At 40.9% G+C, this 16,034-nt stretch overlaps 1 protein-coding gene across 4 annotated transcripts in view; it reads right to left on the bottom strand.

The window, feature by feature from the left end:
* Positions 1–358: 358 nt before the first annotated feature.
* LOC140128943 (dehydrogenase/reductase SDR family member 4-like) overlaps positions 359–16,034 on the bottom strand; it is a 34,469-nt gene continuing 18,793 nt past the window's right edge. For 3 of the 4 annotated variants that reach the window (XM_072150636.1, XM_072150640.1, XM_072150626.1), the window contains 6 exons: positions 14,833–14,934; positions 9,295–9,365; positions 7,902–7,953; positions 5,081–5,215; positions 2,847–2,902; positions 359–705 (listed from right to left, as the gene is read on the bottom strand). In XM_072150636.1, coding sequence (XP_072006737.1) covers positions 591–705; positions 2,847–2,902; positions 5,081–5,215; positions 7,902–7,953; positions 9,295–9,365; positions 14,833–14,934 — 531 coding nt within the window. In that variant the 3' untranslated portion in view covers positions 359–590. The remainder of the gene's footprint in view (positions 706–2,846; positions 2,903–5,080; positions 5,216–7,901; positions 7,954–9,294; positions 9,366–14,832; positions 14,935–16,034) is intronic. The other variant, XM_072150630.1, reaches the window with a different exon arrangement.

The following is a 16,034-nucleotide window of genomic DNA, read 5'->3' on the forward strand; positions in this document are numbered from 1 at the left end:
TACTTCACACTTAAGGGGGTTAGCCCCATTGCCCAAAAATGGCTTATTGTTGCCCTTGAGCAGAGTAGATGGCTGGGGGTAAAATAAATATTAGTGAAGTTAAATTCAATGTTAAAAGCCAGACCTTTAGTATAAAATCCTGGTGTCAATGAATAATAACAGTGCACAATAAAGGCAATCTGCTGGGGTGAAAAGGTTTGCTTACTGCTGTATAGAATAAAATGGTTGAAGTGGAAGGGTCTAGTAGTTTGGGCTTGAGCTTGTTGCATTATGAAAAGCAATATACCAATATAATGTGAAATATCCAGATACTCTATATGTATAGATTCTTACAGTAAATAAGTTGATAAGAAATAGCAATAATTAATTGCATTACTTTATTATTCAAAAAAAAACAAACTGTAAAATCCTCATTTTATTTTTAATTTGTTAGAGTCAGTTGAGAGTTTGTTTGCCTGCCATCTTCTGACTTTCATCCATGGCTTCCCTGTTGAGCATAGTATTAGCCACTACAGTTTTACATCCATGGTGAATTGAAAGGATTATGGAAATAGAAATAGAAGATCCAGTGAAATATTTCTCATGTATGCTCATAGACGGGAATTCCCTCCTCCTGAAACTACCACGGTTTCCCCGGTTATGTAAGATGCATCCGGAGAGCAGAGGAAAGACACAATTCCAGCACATTCTTCTGGTTCCCCAATTCTGAAGGCCAAAAAAAATGCATCACTGTATCACTTGTAGACTTAAAAAGCACATAATGTACAAAATAGGTATATACAGTGTGGACAGGTTGTACAGAGTAGTGTGAACATACTACTGTAAACATAAGGCACATCAAGGTTGTTAGAAATAGTAAAAAACACACACAGTCTGCTCACCGGATCTTGCTTGTAGATATGTCCTCCGTGCTGTAGATCCACTCCTGGACTGGAGATTGTTGTATAGCACTTTGTGGGTTAGGATCCAGCTACAGGAATTCAGACATCAATCTTCAAAAGTTGAAAAACTCCATGTCTTTATTGACGGACCTTGGTCGCAAATACAAAAACTTTTTTCTGGCGTAACAGATTAAAAATACATCAGCAACGCGTTTCAAACGCACTATGCGTCCTTCCTCATGGCTGTATAGTATACAAAAGACAACTCACGGACTAAATAAGAAAGGAGGAAGTTAATTGCGGTTGGATTGTTTCCACCTGTTCATTGTTGCACCCTTTCCTCCCCATGTGTTGTCGCATGCTTAGAATTAAAACACAAACACATATACATTTTTAAAAACAAACACACGTACATTCGGCATAAAGAGACATGTTAATTGTAACAGCACGTTTGTGGTGTATGTAATCAGGTGTACTATGTGCAACAAAATGTATGTCGGTAGCACCATCAGGCAGCTTAAAAAGAGATTCTTGGAGCATCTGAATGATATTAAATATTTAAGAATGAGATGTATGGAATCGTACTCAGGTCAATCTACTAAAGCTGTTTCCAACGTAGCAAGACATGCCTTTGATAGACATGATGGCAACACTAACAGTTTAGAGGTATATGCCATTGAACAGGTGTATACGAATACTAGAGGTGGGGACAAAGAAAGATTATTGCGAGATCGAGAATTCTTTTGGATATTCCATCTCAATACTAGATTTCCCGCAGGACTTAATTTTAAAAATGAAATGATGTTTCATTATTGATCATTACAATCTGTTATAATGGCATACCGACTAGTGTGCCAAGTTTCAAAACTCACCTGTTAGTAGGTATGATTACAGCGGGCTATCGGATACATATGATACGGGGGTTGGATATCTATTGTGTCTGTCATCTAGTTTACTAATGGCAGGACTTTTGAGATATGAGATATGGGGTATGGACATCTTTTTCCTGTTTCTCCACACTATTGCATTCTGCAGTGGATTACACTGGTTACAAAACAGCCTATTATTGATAAGTTCCACCTACGTTTTTGGCCCCATGTATTGCTTGTGTTTGTGGATGTCCCATCACCCAACTGTTTCTGTAGATACTTAGTCTGTGGGCCCTTAACAAAGTGCATTCATTTATTCATAGGCACCGGTAATCTGACACAGGATGGTCACCACGCATGCGTTGCTGTCTTGCCTTCAGCTGACAGCAAATGAGGATTGACAGATATCCATGACGCACAAAACGGACATACAAAACCCATTAGAGACGTGTACACACATAAGAACGATGCCGGGGTTGCGGCATCAACAGTCTGCCACATAATTGTGCCACGTTAATTATTGGGGTTATATTATACCTGATGCACGAATGGAAAATGGTGCTATCATCCTATATGTTCAATTATAATGCCGTATGTATGTATAATTTGCAGATTAATTGGTTCGGGCATCTATGGGCTCGAATATTAGAATTTCCAGTGACACAACCGAGTAGAGAACACAGTTTGTTTCTGTGTTTGTTTTTAAAAATGTATATGCGTTTGTGTTTTAATTCTAAGCATGCGACAACACACGGGGAGGAAAGGGTGCAACAATGAACAGGTGGAAACAATACAACCGCAATCCACTTCCTCCTTTCTTATTTAGTCCGTGAGTTGTCTTTTGTATACTATACAGCCATGAGGAAGGACGCATAGTGCGCTTGAAACGCGTTGCTGATGTATTTTTAATCTGTTACGCCAGAAAAAAGGTTTTGTATTTGCGACCAAGGTCCGTCAATAAAGACATGGAGTTTTTCAACTTTTAAAGATTGATGTCTGAATTCCTGTAGCTGGATCCTAACCCACAAAGTGCTACACATCAAGGTTGTTCCCTTAAAAAAAGTTTAAGCAGTTACTACTTTACTCCAACACTTACCTACTAATTCCTAGTTTAATTTTTAGTTGATCCAACACTGATTCATCCTTCCATAACTGCCAGAAAAAAATAGAAGACTTTTGGTTAAATATATCTCATCATGCTCTAATTCTGCACCACAACTCTTATGCTGGCAATACAAACAAAGATGTTAATGAAAAAACTTGAAAAGTGAATATCCAATGCTGTGAAAAAGTACCAATATGTGGGATAATGCATCTCGTCAGGTGTTTTGATGGGTTTTAAACAGAGCCTTGCACAAATCCCTTGCAACCATTAATAGTTTTCATTGATTGAAACACATTTAAGATCATGGTATTTTTTTTTAATTGCCCAGCTAGATGGCTTCATCCAGAAAATCAACTTTGAAGTGAGATGTAAAATTGCTTGCATAAAGTCAGGTAGGCAGAAAACAATACTTACTCTCTCCAGTAATCTTGCTACAGCAAACCATGACGCACCCACTGAGAGTAGAGGGTGTGCCCATCAAGGGTATAAAGAAAGGACACACCTCTATCAAACCCAGTGTTTTTTTTACCAAATCAGACACCTGGATGGGAAAACCTGTGGTTCTCGTTACAGTTGGCCGAAACAACATTACAGCTAAGAGTAATTAATTGTTTTCCTGTTCACCACGACAGAAACCACCAAGAAAAGTAAAAGACATAACTTTACTGCCAAAGGGCAAAAAGCAGCAGACATGTCCAGTCAGTAATTTCTGAAGGTGGTATGTGAAGAGGACCACATAGCCACTTTACAAATATCTTCTAGGGAAGCATCCCTAAATTATGCCCAAGCTGCAGATACTGCCTGCGTAGAATGGGCACAAATCTTTTCTGTTAGGAGCAATTCCTGAACACTTGTAGGCGATCTAGTGTCTATGTAATCCATCTTGCAAATGTACAAGGTAACTGTAGAATACATCTTATTTAGGGCATATACTACAAGCTGCCTTGTCCAACTATCCTAAGGATACTCAGCTAACCTGTAATGAAAGAATGCAATAAGAGATGAAATACTGCGTTTCCCCTAAAATAAGACTCTGGGGCACATTTACTCACCCGGTGCGGAGGAGATCCCGAAAGTGCATTATCCAACGACAATGCACTGTGCTGTGATTCAAGAAGATTGAGCGCCCATTATCCTGCATGAGTCGCTTCCTCGCTCAGGACTGCCGGAGTTCACCATCTTCCTCCCGGTGCATGTAAGTGCATGGCTTGCGACACAATTTTTAAGTTAAATCCCACGGTTTGTCCGAATCCGTTGGATCGTCCGACAGCCCGCCCCCTGATTTGTGTCGCATGTAAGCTGCCGCGATTGCGACTAAATCTGATTGGGTGTGACACAATCGCCTACTAAATACCTATTCCAGTGGCGTGATAACCGAAAACTTTGGAAAACCCGACAGAAATGCGCCCGCGGGACCCATAGTAAATAAGCACCTATGTCTTGTATTAACTTTTGCTTCTTAATAGGCACTAGGTCTTAATTTCAGGGGATGTCAGGGGATTTTTCCATGAACAAGAATTCCCATTTATCGTTTAACAAAAAATCATCAGCTTCTCTAACATAGAATAACTCTCCAAAATCTGAATTTCATGTGAATCCATTTTTATTAAAATCAGTGCCCACAATCTCTCATATTTAGCACCTTCATTCACTTCTTGTCAGGGTAGCTGCTCATAGCGCATTTCCAATGCAACAGTCATTCATTTTATCCCATGAATTCTTAGTCCATGTTAACATCTCTAGTTGATCTTCTAATACTAATGTATGGCATTGGGGGCGCTGTAGCAATGACTGCCACTAAGTCTTATTTTTTAGGGAAGGCCTTATATTTCTTGAAAAAAATTGGACCAGGTCTTATTTTCAGGGGGTCTCTTATTTTAGAGAAAACAGGGTGTGTAACTTAAGCCTCTTTCCAATCTTCTATTTAGGAAGTCTAATATAAGAGAAATATCAATATTTCTAAGTATATCTAAGTCTAGAGGGGGTTTGCCTAAAAAAAGACAAAAAAAACTTCCATATCCTAAAATAAATCTTATAGGTCAACTTCTAGATTCAGAGTTCAGCTAAGACAGTCGGCTTTTGTATTGTCTATACAATCCATCAATCATAAACTTCTTGCTCTCCCGATTGTTTTACATAGGCCCCCACTGTTAGGTTGTCGGACATAACGTTCAGATCTATACATAAATAATTTTCAGCTCTTTATACCATAATAATATACTTACAGCAGAACTGAACTTGGTGCGAATAAGGCCTGGAGCAAGACAGTTCACTCGAATGTTCTGAGCTGTTAATTCTGGAGCAAGGGCCTTGGTTAAACCAAGTAATGCAGTTTTACTAACACTGTAGGGACCCAGAGCCTGAGTAGGAAATCACAAAACACATGGGATTGAGTAGTTAAAGGAAATCTTCCATAATTATCAAGCATGATAAACCAGAGGACCTTTACTCGTAGATCTAAGTACTGTGACTGTGGTAATCATCTTATATTTGTTCTCCATGGTCTCCTCTCTTATATCAACTTGAAAAATTATGTTAATACCCTAGTCGTCTTTGATATGGCTTTATGGTGACCACTTCCTGCTCACTATGCAAGCACTGAGGGAACATTGGTGAGGGTGAGACAGTGTAACAATCTATAAAGCCAGAGCACCAGCTGGTTCATTAGCATAGTTTTAAAAGTTGATTAAATTGCCCCCCCTCCCTTCTGCTTTCTCAGAAAGTGTGCATTGATCATTTCCTTCAGGGTTGAGGATAAAACACGAACAGTCTGTAAAGCCAGATCACAAAAGGGCTAGAGTAGCCCCTCATGCTCATTAGCATAATTGTAAACTTTTTTTTAGAAGGAAGTTGGAAATGGACAACAAATATAAAAAGATTACCACAGTCTGAGTGCCTGGATCAATGAACAAATGTCCCTGGGTCCCTGTCCCCTATGGTCATCATATGCTCTTAAAAGAAACCTTTAGGGTTGACAAAAAACATATATCTGCATTATATGACCCACATGTTTAATACAAAGCCATTAAAAAACAAAAAAATGCATAACGCAGTCCAGGAAACATGGTATGTATGTTGGTAGTATTTCCTGGATGAAAGAGAACTTCATGAACTGGACTCAAAATATAGGGCCGAGATGACTGGTAGGCAAGGAAGTCTAGGGCGCTACACTCGCCTCCCATCCTGGGGCGGCGTCCCGGCCCTCGGTAACGACCAGCGAAATGTGTATTTCTAAGACCTAGGTGCGTGGCTGCCGCTGATGTCACTGCTCAGACGCTGCCTGGTCATAGAGTGAGACTACACCGACGCTACGGGATGGACCATGCAGTTCCAGCGGGCGCAGGTAGGTGAGTATTATTTTATTATTTTTTGGGGCATGGCTATATACTACCAGTGGGGGGGGGGCAGGCTGCCTATATACTACAGGGAGGGGGCAGGCTGCCTATATACTACAGGGAGGGGGCAGGCTACCTATATACTACAGGGGGGACAGGCTGCCTATATACTACAGGGGGGGGCAGGCTGCCTATATACTACAGGGGGGCAGGCTGCCTATATACTACAGGGGGGCAGGCTGCCTATATACTACAGGGGGGGGGCAGGCTGCCTATATACTACAGGGGGGGGGCAGGCTGCCTATATACTACAGGGGGGGGCAGGCTGCCTATATACTACAGGGGGGGGCAGGCTGCCTATATACTACAGGGGTGGGCAGGCTGCCTATATACTACGGGGAGGGCAGGCTGCCCAATACTACAGGGAGGGGGCAGGCTGCCTATATACTACAGGGAGGGGGCAAGCTGCCTATATACTACAGGGATGGGGCAAGCTGCCTATATACTACAGGGAGGGGGCAAGCTGCCTATATACTACAGGGAGGGGGCAAGCTGCCTATATACTACAGGGAGGGGGTAAGCTGCCTATATACTACAGGAGGGGTGGCAAGCTGCCTACATACTACAGGGGGGGCAGGCTGCCTATATACTACAGCTGGGGCAGGCTGCCTATATACTACAGCTGGGGCAGGCTGCCTATATACTACAGCTGGGGCAGGCTGGCTATATAATACAGGGTGGCAGGCTGAATATATACTAAAGGGGGGACTGACTTGCCATACACTGGGGGCAGGGGACTGGCTGGCTATATACTACGGGGCTGGCTGGATGTATATTGGCTAGCTATATACTGAAGGCATGGGCTACCTATATACTGGGGAAGTGTGCTGGGGCTACAGCTACTGGGCTACTATGCAGGGGGCACTTAGCTGTTTCCTAGGGGACATTATATTGTCTGTGATTTTTCTCAGGGACTGAGTGTGGAGATGTTCTCCAGGGGCCACAATCACCTGGGTGGAAAATTCTGCAGAGATAAGACACAGCCTGGAAAAGTTTCCATGATATTCTCTACCTGAAGGAGAAGGATTGGCAACAAGGAGGAGACTACTAGAAGAAAAGCAGGCTGGACCAGTCCAACACTGACATAGAAGGAAACAGTGGCAGCCTAACAGTAAGTGATGTCTGTGCCCGAGTGCAGCCCAGATTTGTAGGACATGTAATGCTGGTATATATTGATGTTTGTAGGAAATGTAATTCTGGTATATATTGATGTGTGTAGTATATGTAATGCTGGTATATATTGCTGCGTGTAGTAAATAAAATTTTGTTTTACACTTATAAGTACAGGATATTAATCTGTGCCATTTATTCATTGCAGGTGAATATTTATATGTGCGGCCTAGTCATTAGTATCTATGTGTTTGGTATATTCATTGCTGAAATATATTTATGACAAAATGCCTTTTCCCGGTCCTGTCATAGCGTTATAGTTTTCCAGACTCAGACTAGGACTTGTATCTTGAATTTAGCACATCATTAGAAAATTAGGATTATGTGAGTTTGGGAATGAACTGCAGTATTTAATGCAGTTTTTAAGAAACCAAACTTCAATTGTATTTAAAAAGAAGGAAATGATATGACTCTTCCCTCTCTTAGGTATGTCTTGTAAGGAACAATAGCAAAAAAACACTTGCAAAGAATATTTACTTACTGGAAAAGGTGCAAACCCTCCTATAGATGAGACAATTACGATACTACCACCTCTGTGGAAACAGAAAAACAAAGTTCTGCTGTAGTGCAAGGCAATGGGGAAAATGGAATAACCATGGCAAGTCAAGCATTTAGCCACAAGTGGAATTATAAAGATCCACAGAAGACAATTCATTCAATTAAATTATGTAATCTGAAGCTCCTTAATGCAAAATCTGTGTCACCATATATCATTTATAATATTACTTTTATTTTCTGAGGAAGTGTTTGGCAGGTCCCAGGGCCTGGATGACATTCTTAGTTTTGTAATCCCATTAGTTTTGCATTTTAAAGAAAATATACCATCAAATCCAGCATGATAAACCAGGGAGTGAGTGAGTTTATGTCTGTCTGTGCCTGTGTGTGTATCTACAGGTATCTGCATTACCGCTCTCTGTTACCCAGGGAATGTCATAGACTCGGTTTTGAGTCAAAATTTTCACCCTGCGCTTTTCCAAAATACACTTATTACCCACCATATACAGGAGCCTTTGTCTGCTGCTGTTGCTGTGGCAGTTGGAAGCTGAGCAGTGATTGGTTGCTGTTCTGCCACAAGTTATTAATATGAGGTCTGAACTTTGATTGGTTACTACAGGCAATGAGTATAAGATGCTTATGTGTGAGGTAAGCTGGATATGGATACAGAGATATGGGCAGATTTATAAGAAATATCTGAGGTAAAACTGTTCCAGTTTCCCATGGAAACTAATCAGAGATTAGCTGTAATTTTATAAACAGCTGTACAAATGAAAGTTGAGCTCTGATTGGTCGCCATGGCCAAGTAGATCAGCTCTGCTCTCAAACACTTCTAATAAATCTCCCCATAGACAAAGTGAAAGTCAGAGACAGTCATTGTCAGATACAGAGACAGCCACGGAAAGAAATGGTCGAGACAGACGGTCAGAGACAGAGAGAGTCAGAGAGAGACAGTCAAAGAGAGAGATAGATACATACAGAATATTTTTGTTAACCCATTCTATTTTGTTATAGTTAAAAGCAGTTATTTCCTATCCCTTCTTACTCATTAGAATAAATGTAAAAGTTGATTTTAGATGGAAGGAGGCCATGTATAAGAAATATAAAAAGATTACAGTCACAGTGCATGGGTCTATGAGTACATGTCATTGGTAAATCATGATTAGGTAACCTAACTGAACACATACTGGGCAATATGTTTTACACATGTATAGATTGCAAATTGTAATAGTGTGGTAAATTTTACATATTATTATGATTTAATTTAAAAAAAAAAATTGTAGACCACAGAAGTCGTGCCCCACACTGACACACAAACCCTCGTAAAATATTCTTTAAAACGTGTGGGAAAATTACATCTTTTATCCAAAGATTCTTACCCTCTTTCTTGCATTTTAGGTGCCACGAGTTTCACCAATAAAAATGTTGCCTTAACATTAATGTCCAAAATCTGAGGGGAAAAAAAAACTGCAGAGTAACTATACGAGTAATCAGTTACTAATAACTACTGCAACTATTTTAAGTTCACGTGCCATAACATATGGCATGTACATTGGGGGAGATTTATTAATCTGTCCACGACAGAATTCTGCCATAGTTTGCACAAAAAAAAAAAAAAAAAAAAAAAAACCTGTCTCCACCACATTTATAAAAGGTTTTAGACAGATTTCTGGCTCTCCTACGACTAGCTTGACAAAAGAGGTGTAGCCTAAGAAAAGGGGGCGTGTTCTCGCATCAAAGGAGTCTGTGCGCCATAAATACTGCTAACCCGACAGAATTGTGTCCTAACTTTCTAGCAAAGTAAGTCAACTAATAGGAGGTGGAATAGGAGTACAACTAGACAGTCTTATCATCCAGCATCAGACACTGATGCAGAATAAGGCTGTCTAGTCTAACTCTGCACTGTCCAACCTTAGGACAATCTGTAGGTCACAGAAAGAATTGTCCAGAAACTTTCACACACCACGGACACAATGGCCCAGATTTAACAATAGGAAGGCAATACGCCAGTATTCAATTATCTGGCGCACCCTGCACTGTATGACAAGAAAACTGGCACATCCAGTCTAATAGATCTGCTATTTACAGGGACTTTGTCATCAGTGTGGAATATATAGCAAGGGAAGTAGCATGTTTGGTTTTCATGCACATCACACACAGGGCAAACATTTATGTCACTTTCTTGTGACCTTGGTTTTTACGGCTTTCATTGTGCGCCCCAAATGGAACGTCTCCTTTATTCTCTGTGTCAGTACGATACTAAATTTATATACATTTATTGTGTTTTAATACATATAAAAAAAAAGTAAAAGGCGGTGACATTTTTGGTGGATGTGCTGACGTTCTCTTTGCTACCATTTTGGAGACTGTACTTTTTGGTGACTTTTTATATGTTGCACGGGGAGCGACAATCAAAGCCAGTATGGCGACTGCCACTTGTGGCTTTGCTGGAGGCAATCAAAAAGTTCAGACCTGTGATAAGCGATCCGCCACCATTGCTGGAAGCAATCAAAGGGTTAAGACCTGTGAACAGCGTGCCACCGCCATTGCCGGAAGCACGATTGTCGAGTGGTACCAGTGGGTGTCTGCATCATATTCAACAAACACAACTTGTATGGAGAGGGATCAACCCACGAGCCCTCACCAAATTTCGGTAACCGATGTGTGACATACTAATCTGTCACATGTCGTTAAGGGGTTAAATAAAGCTTGTCAGTTACTTAAGGAAATTAACACCAGGTGCCATTTTGACACCAATAAGTTGTAGGTATCTGAAGGTACTTTCTAATTTCAATCAGTATTATTTTACAATTAACTAATTTCCATTTTTATTCTGGGTTCACATATTTACCTTGGGTTGTTCTTTTATCTTATTTGATCCACAAATATACATGTCTGTGTTCTCAGTCTAATATATACCCTACCTGGTATGGCTTCTGACCCAATATAACCTGGATTATATCTAACGAGAGGCTGGTGGCAGTTATACCAGTTGACAGAGTTCTGTTTCACTGAGGTGAGTGAAACACCTTTCATGGTTGTGGGTGGGAGTGGTCATGTGTGCTAATCTCTCACTTCCGGTGCCTTCCTGGAGCCGTGTGTCCTGGGGATGTCTTTGAAAACAATAGCTATTGTACCTCCAGAGGGTTTGGAACGTCACAATCAAATGTTACCCCACTAAACTACCAGCCCCCTCAGGTAGGCCATGAAATGTCATTTCTAAAATTTCCTTTACTTCCAAAATCAACCTATAAAAAAAAATCTCAAGTCAAGAGAAGAGTAGCAAAGATGAGTCATTTCTGAGGCGGCAGAGAGGGTGTCACTTCAGATTCCCAGATGTTTGGTTCATACAAACCCCCTAGCGAACACCCATACAGGTTTCTACGTCGGCCCAGCCAACGTTCAGCACTAGTCCCCAATGCATGGGAAAGCAGCTGCTCAGTGGTCTTATGACAGCTGGGCACCTGTACTACCACTCTGGATCGGAATGACATGCAATTGGACTCTTTAACCTATTAGATCCTGCGGTCAATGCTGTGACTGCAAGATCTACAATACCTAGTGAGGGAGGGGGCTCCCTTCCTTGTCCTATTAGCATCCTGTGATGAGATTGTGTGGTCTAGTCTTCTCTCTAATGAAGGTTCCTGGGTCTGTCCTCGACATGTGCCTGCTTCATCCTGTCCCTGGCAGGACCAAGCAGTCTGCCTGTCATACATGGTTTTTGTATTGTATTAGTATGAACAAGTGACCACATGATCTCAAGTTCATGTCCTATTAATGTACAAATAAAAAAGTGAAACCCCAAAAAATTTAACTTTCATTTTGTTTTAATTTCTGTAAAATATTTCAAAACGGGTTAACAAGCTTGTCATGGTTGTTTTGAATAGTTTGATGGATAATGTTATTAAAATGTGGTGTTTTGTGGTGGGGTTTCTATTAATACAACTTTAAAGGGAACCTGTCATCAGAAATTGGCCTAATAAACCACTATCAGTATATTGTCCAGCAGTTGAACAGCTTCTAGATCATGTTACTTTCATGACCCAGCTTGGTGGCATCATCCAGAAAATACTTTGAAGTTAGAAGTATAAAGTCAGGGAGGCAGAGAGATTAACAAGCTCTCCCTGTCTGAATACCTCCTCCTATGTGATTGACATCATAAGCTGGACCGGATCATCAATTATATTAAAGGGGGCATTTTAAGGCAGGGAACGCTTGACTTGAAAGCTTAAACTCTCCACCTCCTTGACTTCATAAAATCGATTATCATCCCACTTTAAAGTTGATTTTCTGGATGATGCCACCACACTGAGCCATGAAAGAAGCATCATCTAGAAACTGTTCAGTTGCTTGACTACATACTGATAGTGGATTATTAGGCCATTTTCTGATGACAGGTTCCCTTCAAAAATCCCTATAGAAATAAAATTGTCCAAAATAATTCTAAAATTTTCTGGAAAATTTGAAACAATACTGTTCGATTTGTGCCCTTTCTGGCCTCGTAATAAAACAAAAGGACACTTATAAAATGACTCCAACACAAATCCGAGATATGGTATATGTTAATTAGTAACTAATTTGGGTAGTAAGATTTGGGTAAGACTATCAGTCTGAAAAACAGAACATTTTAATTAACGCTAAATGGAACCTGGTATTCACCAAAGCCCGTTGCAAAGCGGGGTGGACTTGCTGCGGTGGGACACCACCACGACTTTGCTCGTGGTAGTGGCGAAGGCGAGGTACAGAAACGGCAGGCAGAAACAGAGTCGTGGTCAGGCAGGGGGTCAGGACAGGCGGCACAAGATTGGAGTCGGGGACGAAGCTGAAGGTCGTGACAGGCGGCAGAGAATCGAGGTCAGGAATAGAAACAGAGGTCACAACGGGTAATCACAGGAATCACAATAGGAAGGTTTCTCTAAGACTATGAGGCACAAAGATCCAGCAGGGGTTACAGGAAGAGGCCAGCTGTTTATCAGGTCAGTGACCGGCCAGCACTAATTAGCAGCGCGCTGGCTCTTTAAATCTCACAGTCCCGGTCGACGTGCACCCTAGGAGGCAGAGGCGCTCGCGCCGGAACAAAGGGGCCAGCGCTGGAGCACGGACGGGTCAGTCAGCCTGTCGCAGCCATGGTAGTGAACATGGACGAACACGGGCACGCCTGCAACCCGGGACATGGGTCACAGGAGCACCCGCGACAGCAGGCTACACATCTATACACCTCACCTTTACAGCCTGCTAAATAGAGCCCACAGCAGTATGTGAGTTCCCTATGAGTGTGTGTCAATCACAGGTCCTCCCATAACAATGCCTGCCAGCCACAACTTCCCCTATAACATGTGTGCATCTTCCTTTGCATACTACAGGTACTGCTTTTTTGTTTTCCATTTAACAGTAGAAACTGACTGCCACGAAATAGAAACCATCAAAACCTTCCACCACAGATCACATTGTTTTACATTGCGATCCGTCAGGGTTATATCATGGTGTAAAATGGTTTGGTAAGAGAATAATGCCAAATTTTTAAGAAATCTGACCATGATGAATTTGTATTGAATCTTACTCTGTTAAAATTTATAACTAACTTGTTCCATAGGGAAGCAGGGGTACTCTATTTTTGGCAGTAGGTTTGAAAATGCTGCAATAAAACCCAATCAGGGCCCTTGAACAACAGGAATAAAGACAATATTGTTCAAACATCTACATCTGGTTGCTATTTAATACTTTACTTCTTGCCTAGAGGTTTTACATCTGGCTACTTTATGCATAATACAGAGTTATCGGCATTGATACTGATACTTGGCAAAGTTCAGCATTGTGAGGCTTGGAGGAAACCATACCGATGGTAACTAACTGGGATTCTTATTAGTTCAAATCAACAAGGTTTGCAGAGTAGAAAATACCAATCCTATAATTCTATTATAGAAACCCTGAGCCTAAGGATTTACATAACTTTTCAGGTCCCTTGTTTTTACTGCAATAAATTTTTTTTTGTGTGCAGTGCCCTCCATTAATGGCTATATAAACTGCTCAAAAATACCACATCCTAGATCTCAATGAGTGTTATGAATAAAGAATTGCAACTAGAATATTTCATAGTAGAATATGTTGAGAAAATTAAAACATAAAAATGATTAATGGAAATCAAAATTAAGATCTTATGGAGGTCTGAATTTGGGATGATACTCAAAATCAATTTTCAGGCTGATCAGGGGAAATCCCTCAAGACAAGGTAATGCGGCTCAAAGTGTGCAGTCTCAACGTACTGGTATGACCTCTCTAAAATACCTGAGCATGCTCCTCATGAGGCGGTGAATGTTCTCTTGAGGGATCTCCTCCCAGACCTGGATTAAAGCATCAATGAACTCATGAAAAAAACTGTTGTGCAGAGTGGCGTTAGCAGATGGAAGGAGTCATGATGTCCATTTGCACATTTTGTTGCATAGAAAAATTGATTCTCAATTAGTGTTGATTTCATAAATGCATGGGTTGAATTTACAGAAGTGTGATTGGCTTAAAGTTACATTGTGTTGTTTACCCTTTATTTTTTGAGAAGTGCAAAAACACCATTAAGCATTATAAGTGATTGTGGCATCGCAATCTAAAAAGTGTAATGCCCTACACTACAATATTTAGACTTATACCTTACTATTACAACTTCAATCGCCTTCTTGAAACCCACCTCTTTAGGCCAGCCTATCACATCCCGCAATTGCGTGTAATTTCGACTCTTTACGCTACCCAACCTTGTGTATTCCTCCAGTCTTAGTAATCCATCAAGCACTAGATACCAACTTACAGGCTACTCTGCAGTCCTATGCACTATGGACTCTGTATATAAGATGGCAGCTGTTGACTGGTTCATACAGCATTATTTATGACATTACTTTATCAATTATTATTATTTTTACCCGTCTTACCTTATCCCACACCTCCTCTGTTGAGTCCAACATGTTTCCAAAAAAAGGGTTCACAGCAGCATTAGAAACAAGAATATCAACTCCACCAAACTTCTTCACTGCCTAGAAAATAATTTGACAAATAAAGTTAGGTTTCCTGCACATGAACATGTGTTTGTTACGGAACCTATGCCATTAGTGTGTGAGGAAAAATCAGCTTATACCCAAGGCTATGGAAACCATGCCTGTGTGTGAGCTCTTAGAAAGACATGGAGAAGTGGAAGAAGATTTCCCCACCTACAAAGAGTGGAGAGGTCTGTAATTTTTATTGTAGGTACACTTAAACTGTGAGAGACATAATCTAAAAAAAAAAAATAAAGATCACATTGCATGGTTTTTAAATAATTAATTAGCATTTTATTGCATGCAATAAGTATTTGATACCATAGAAAAACAGACTACTACAAATTACAGAGGTCAGTTGTTTTTTTACTGCAGTAGGGATTATGGCCCAGTCCTCCTTACACATCTTCTCCAGATCTTGCAGGTCTGGAGACGTGCTAGACCACTCCAGGACCTTGAAATGCTTCTACGTAGCCTCTCCTTAGTTGCCCTGGTTGAGTGTCTTGGGTCGTTGTCACTCTGGAAGACCGAACCACGATACATCTTCAATGCTCTTATTGGGAGAATGAGGTTTTTTACCAAAATCTTGCAATACATGGCCTCATCCATCCTCCCTTCAATAGCAGGGCCCTCACTTCTATTGTTTCATATGACTGTTTGTACTCTGTACTCTAGATTTGTATATGTCTCCTATGATTTCTAAAGCGCTGTGGAATTTAATGGAGTTACACAAAGATCATCATTTATTATTATTATAATATGGTGCAGTCGTCCTGTCCCCTTTGCAGAAAACCACCCGCACAGTATGAGATTTCTACCCCCAGGCAACACGTTTGGGACAGTGTCTTTAGAGTTGTAATAATCATTTTTCTTCCTCCAAACCCAGCAAGTGAAGTTGATACTAAAGAGTTCTATTTTGGTCTCTTTTGACCAAATGACCCTCTCCCATGCCTCCTCTGGATCCAGGTGGTCAGTGGGGAACTTCATACCGGCCTGGACATGCGCTGGCATAAGCAATAGGACCTTGCAAACCCTGTATGATTTTAATCCATGATGGCATAGGGCGTTACTAACAGTTATCTTTGAGACTGTATTCCCAG

Source organism: Engystomops pustulosus, chromosome 1, assembly GCF_040894005.1.
Source record: "Engystomops pustulosus chromosome 1, aEngPut4.maternal, whole genome shotgun sequence".
Taxonomy (NCBI): Eukaryota; Metazoa; Chordata; class Amphibia; order Anura; family Leptodactylidae; genus Engystomops; species Engystomops pustulosus.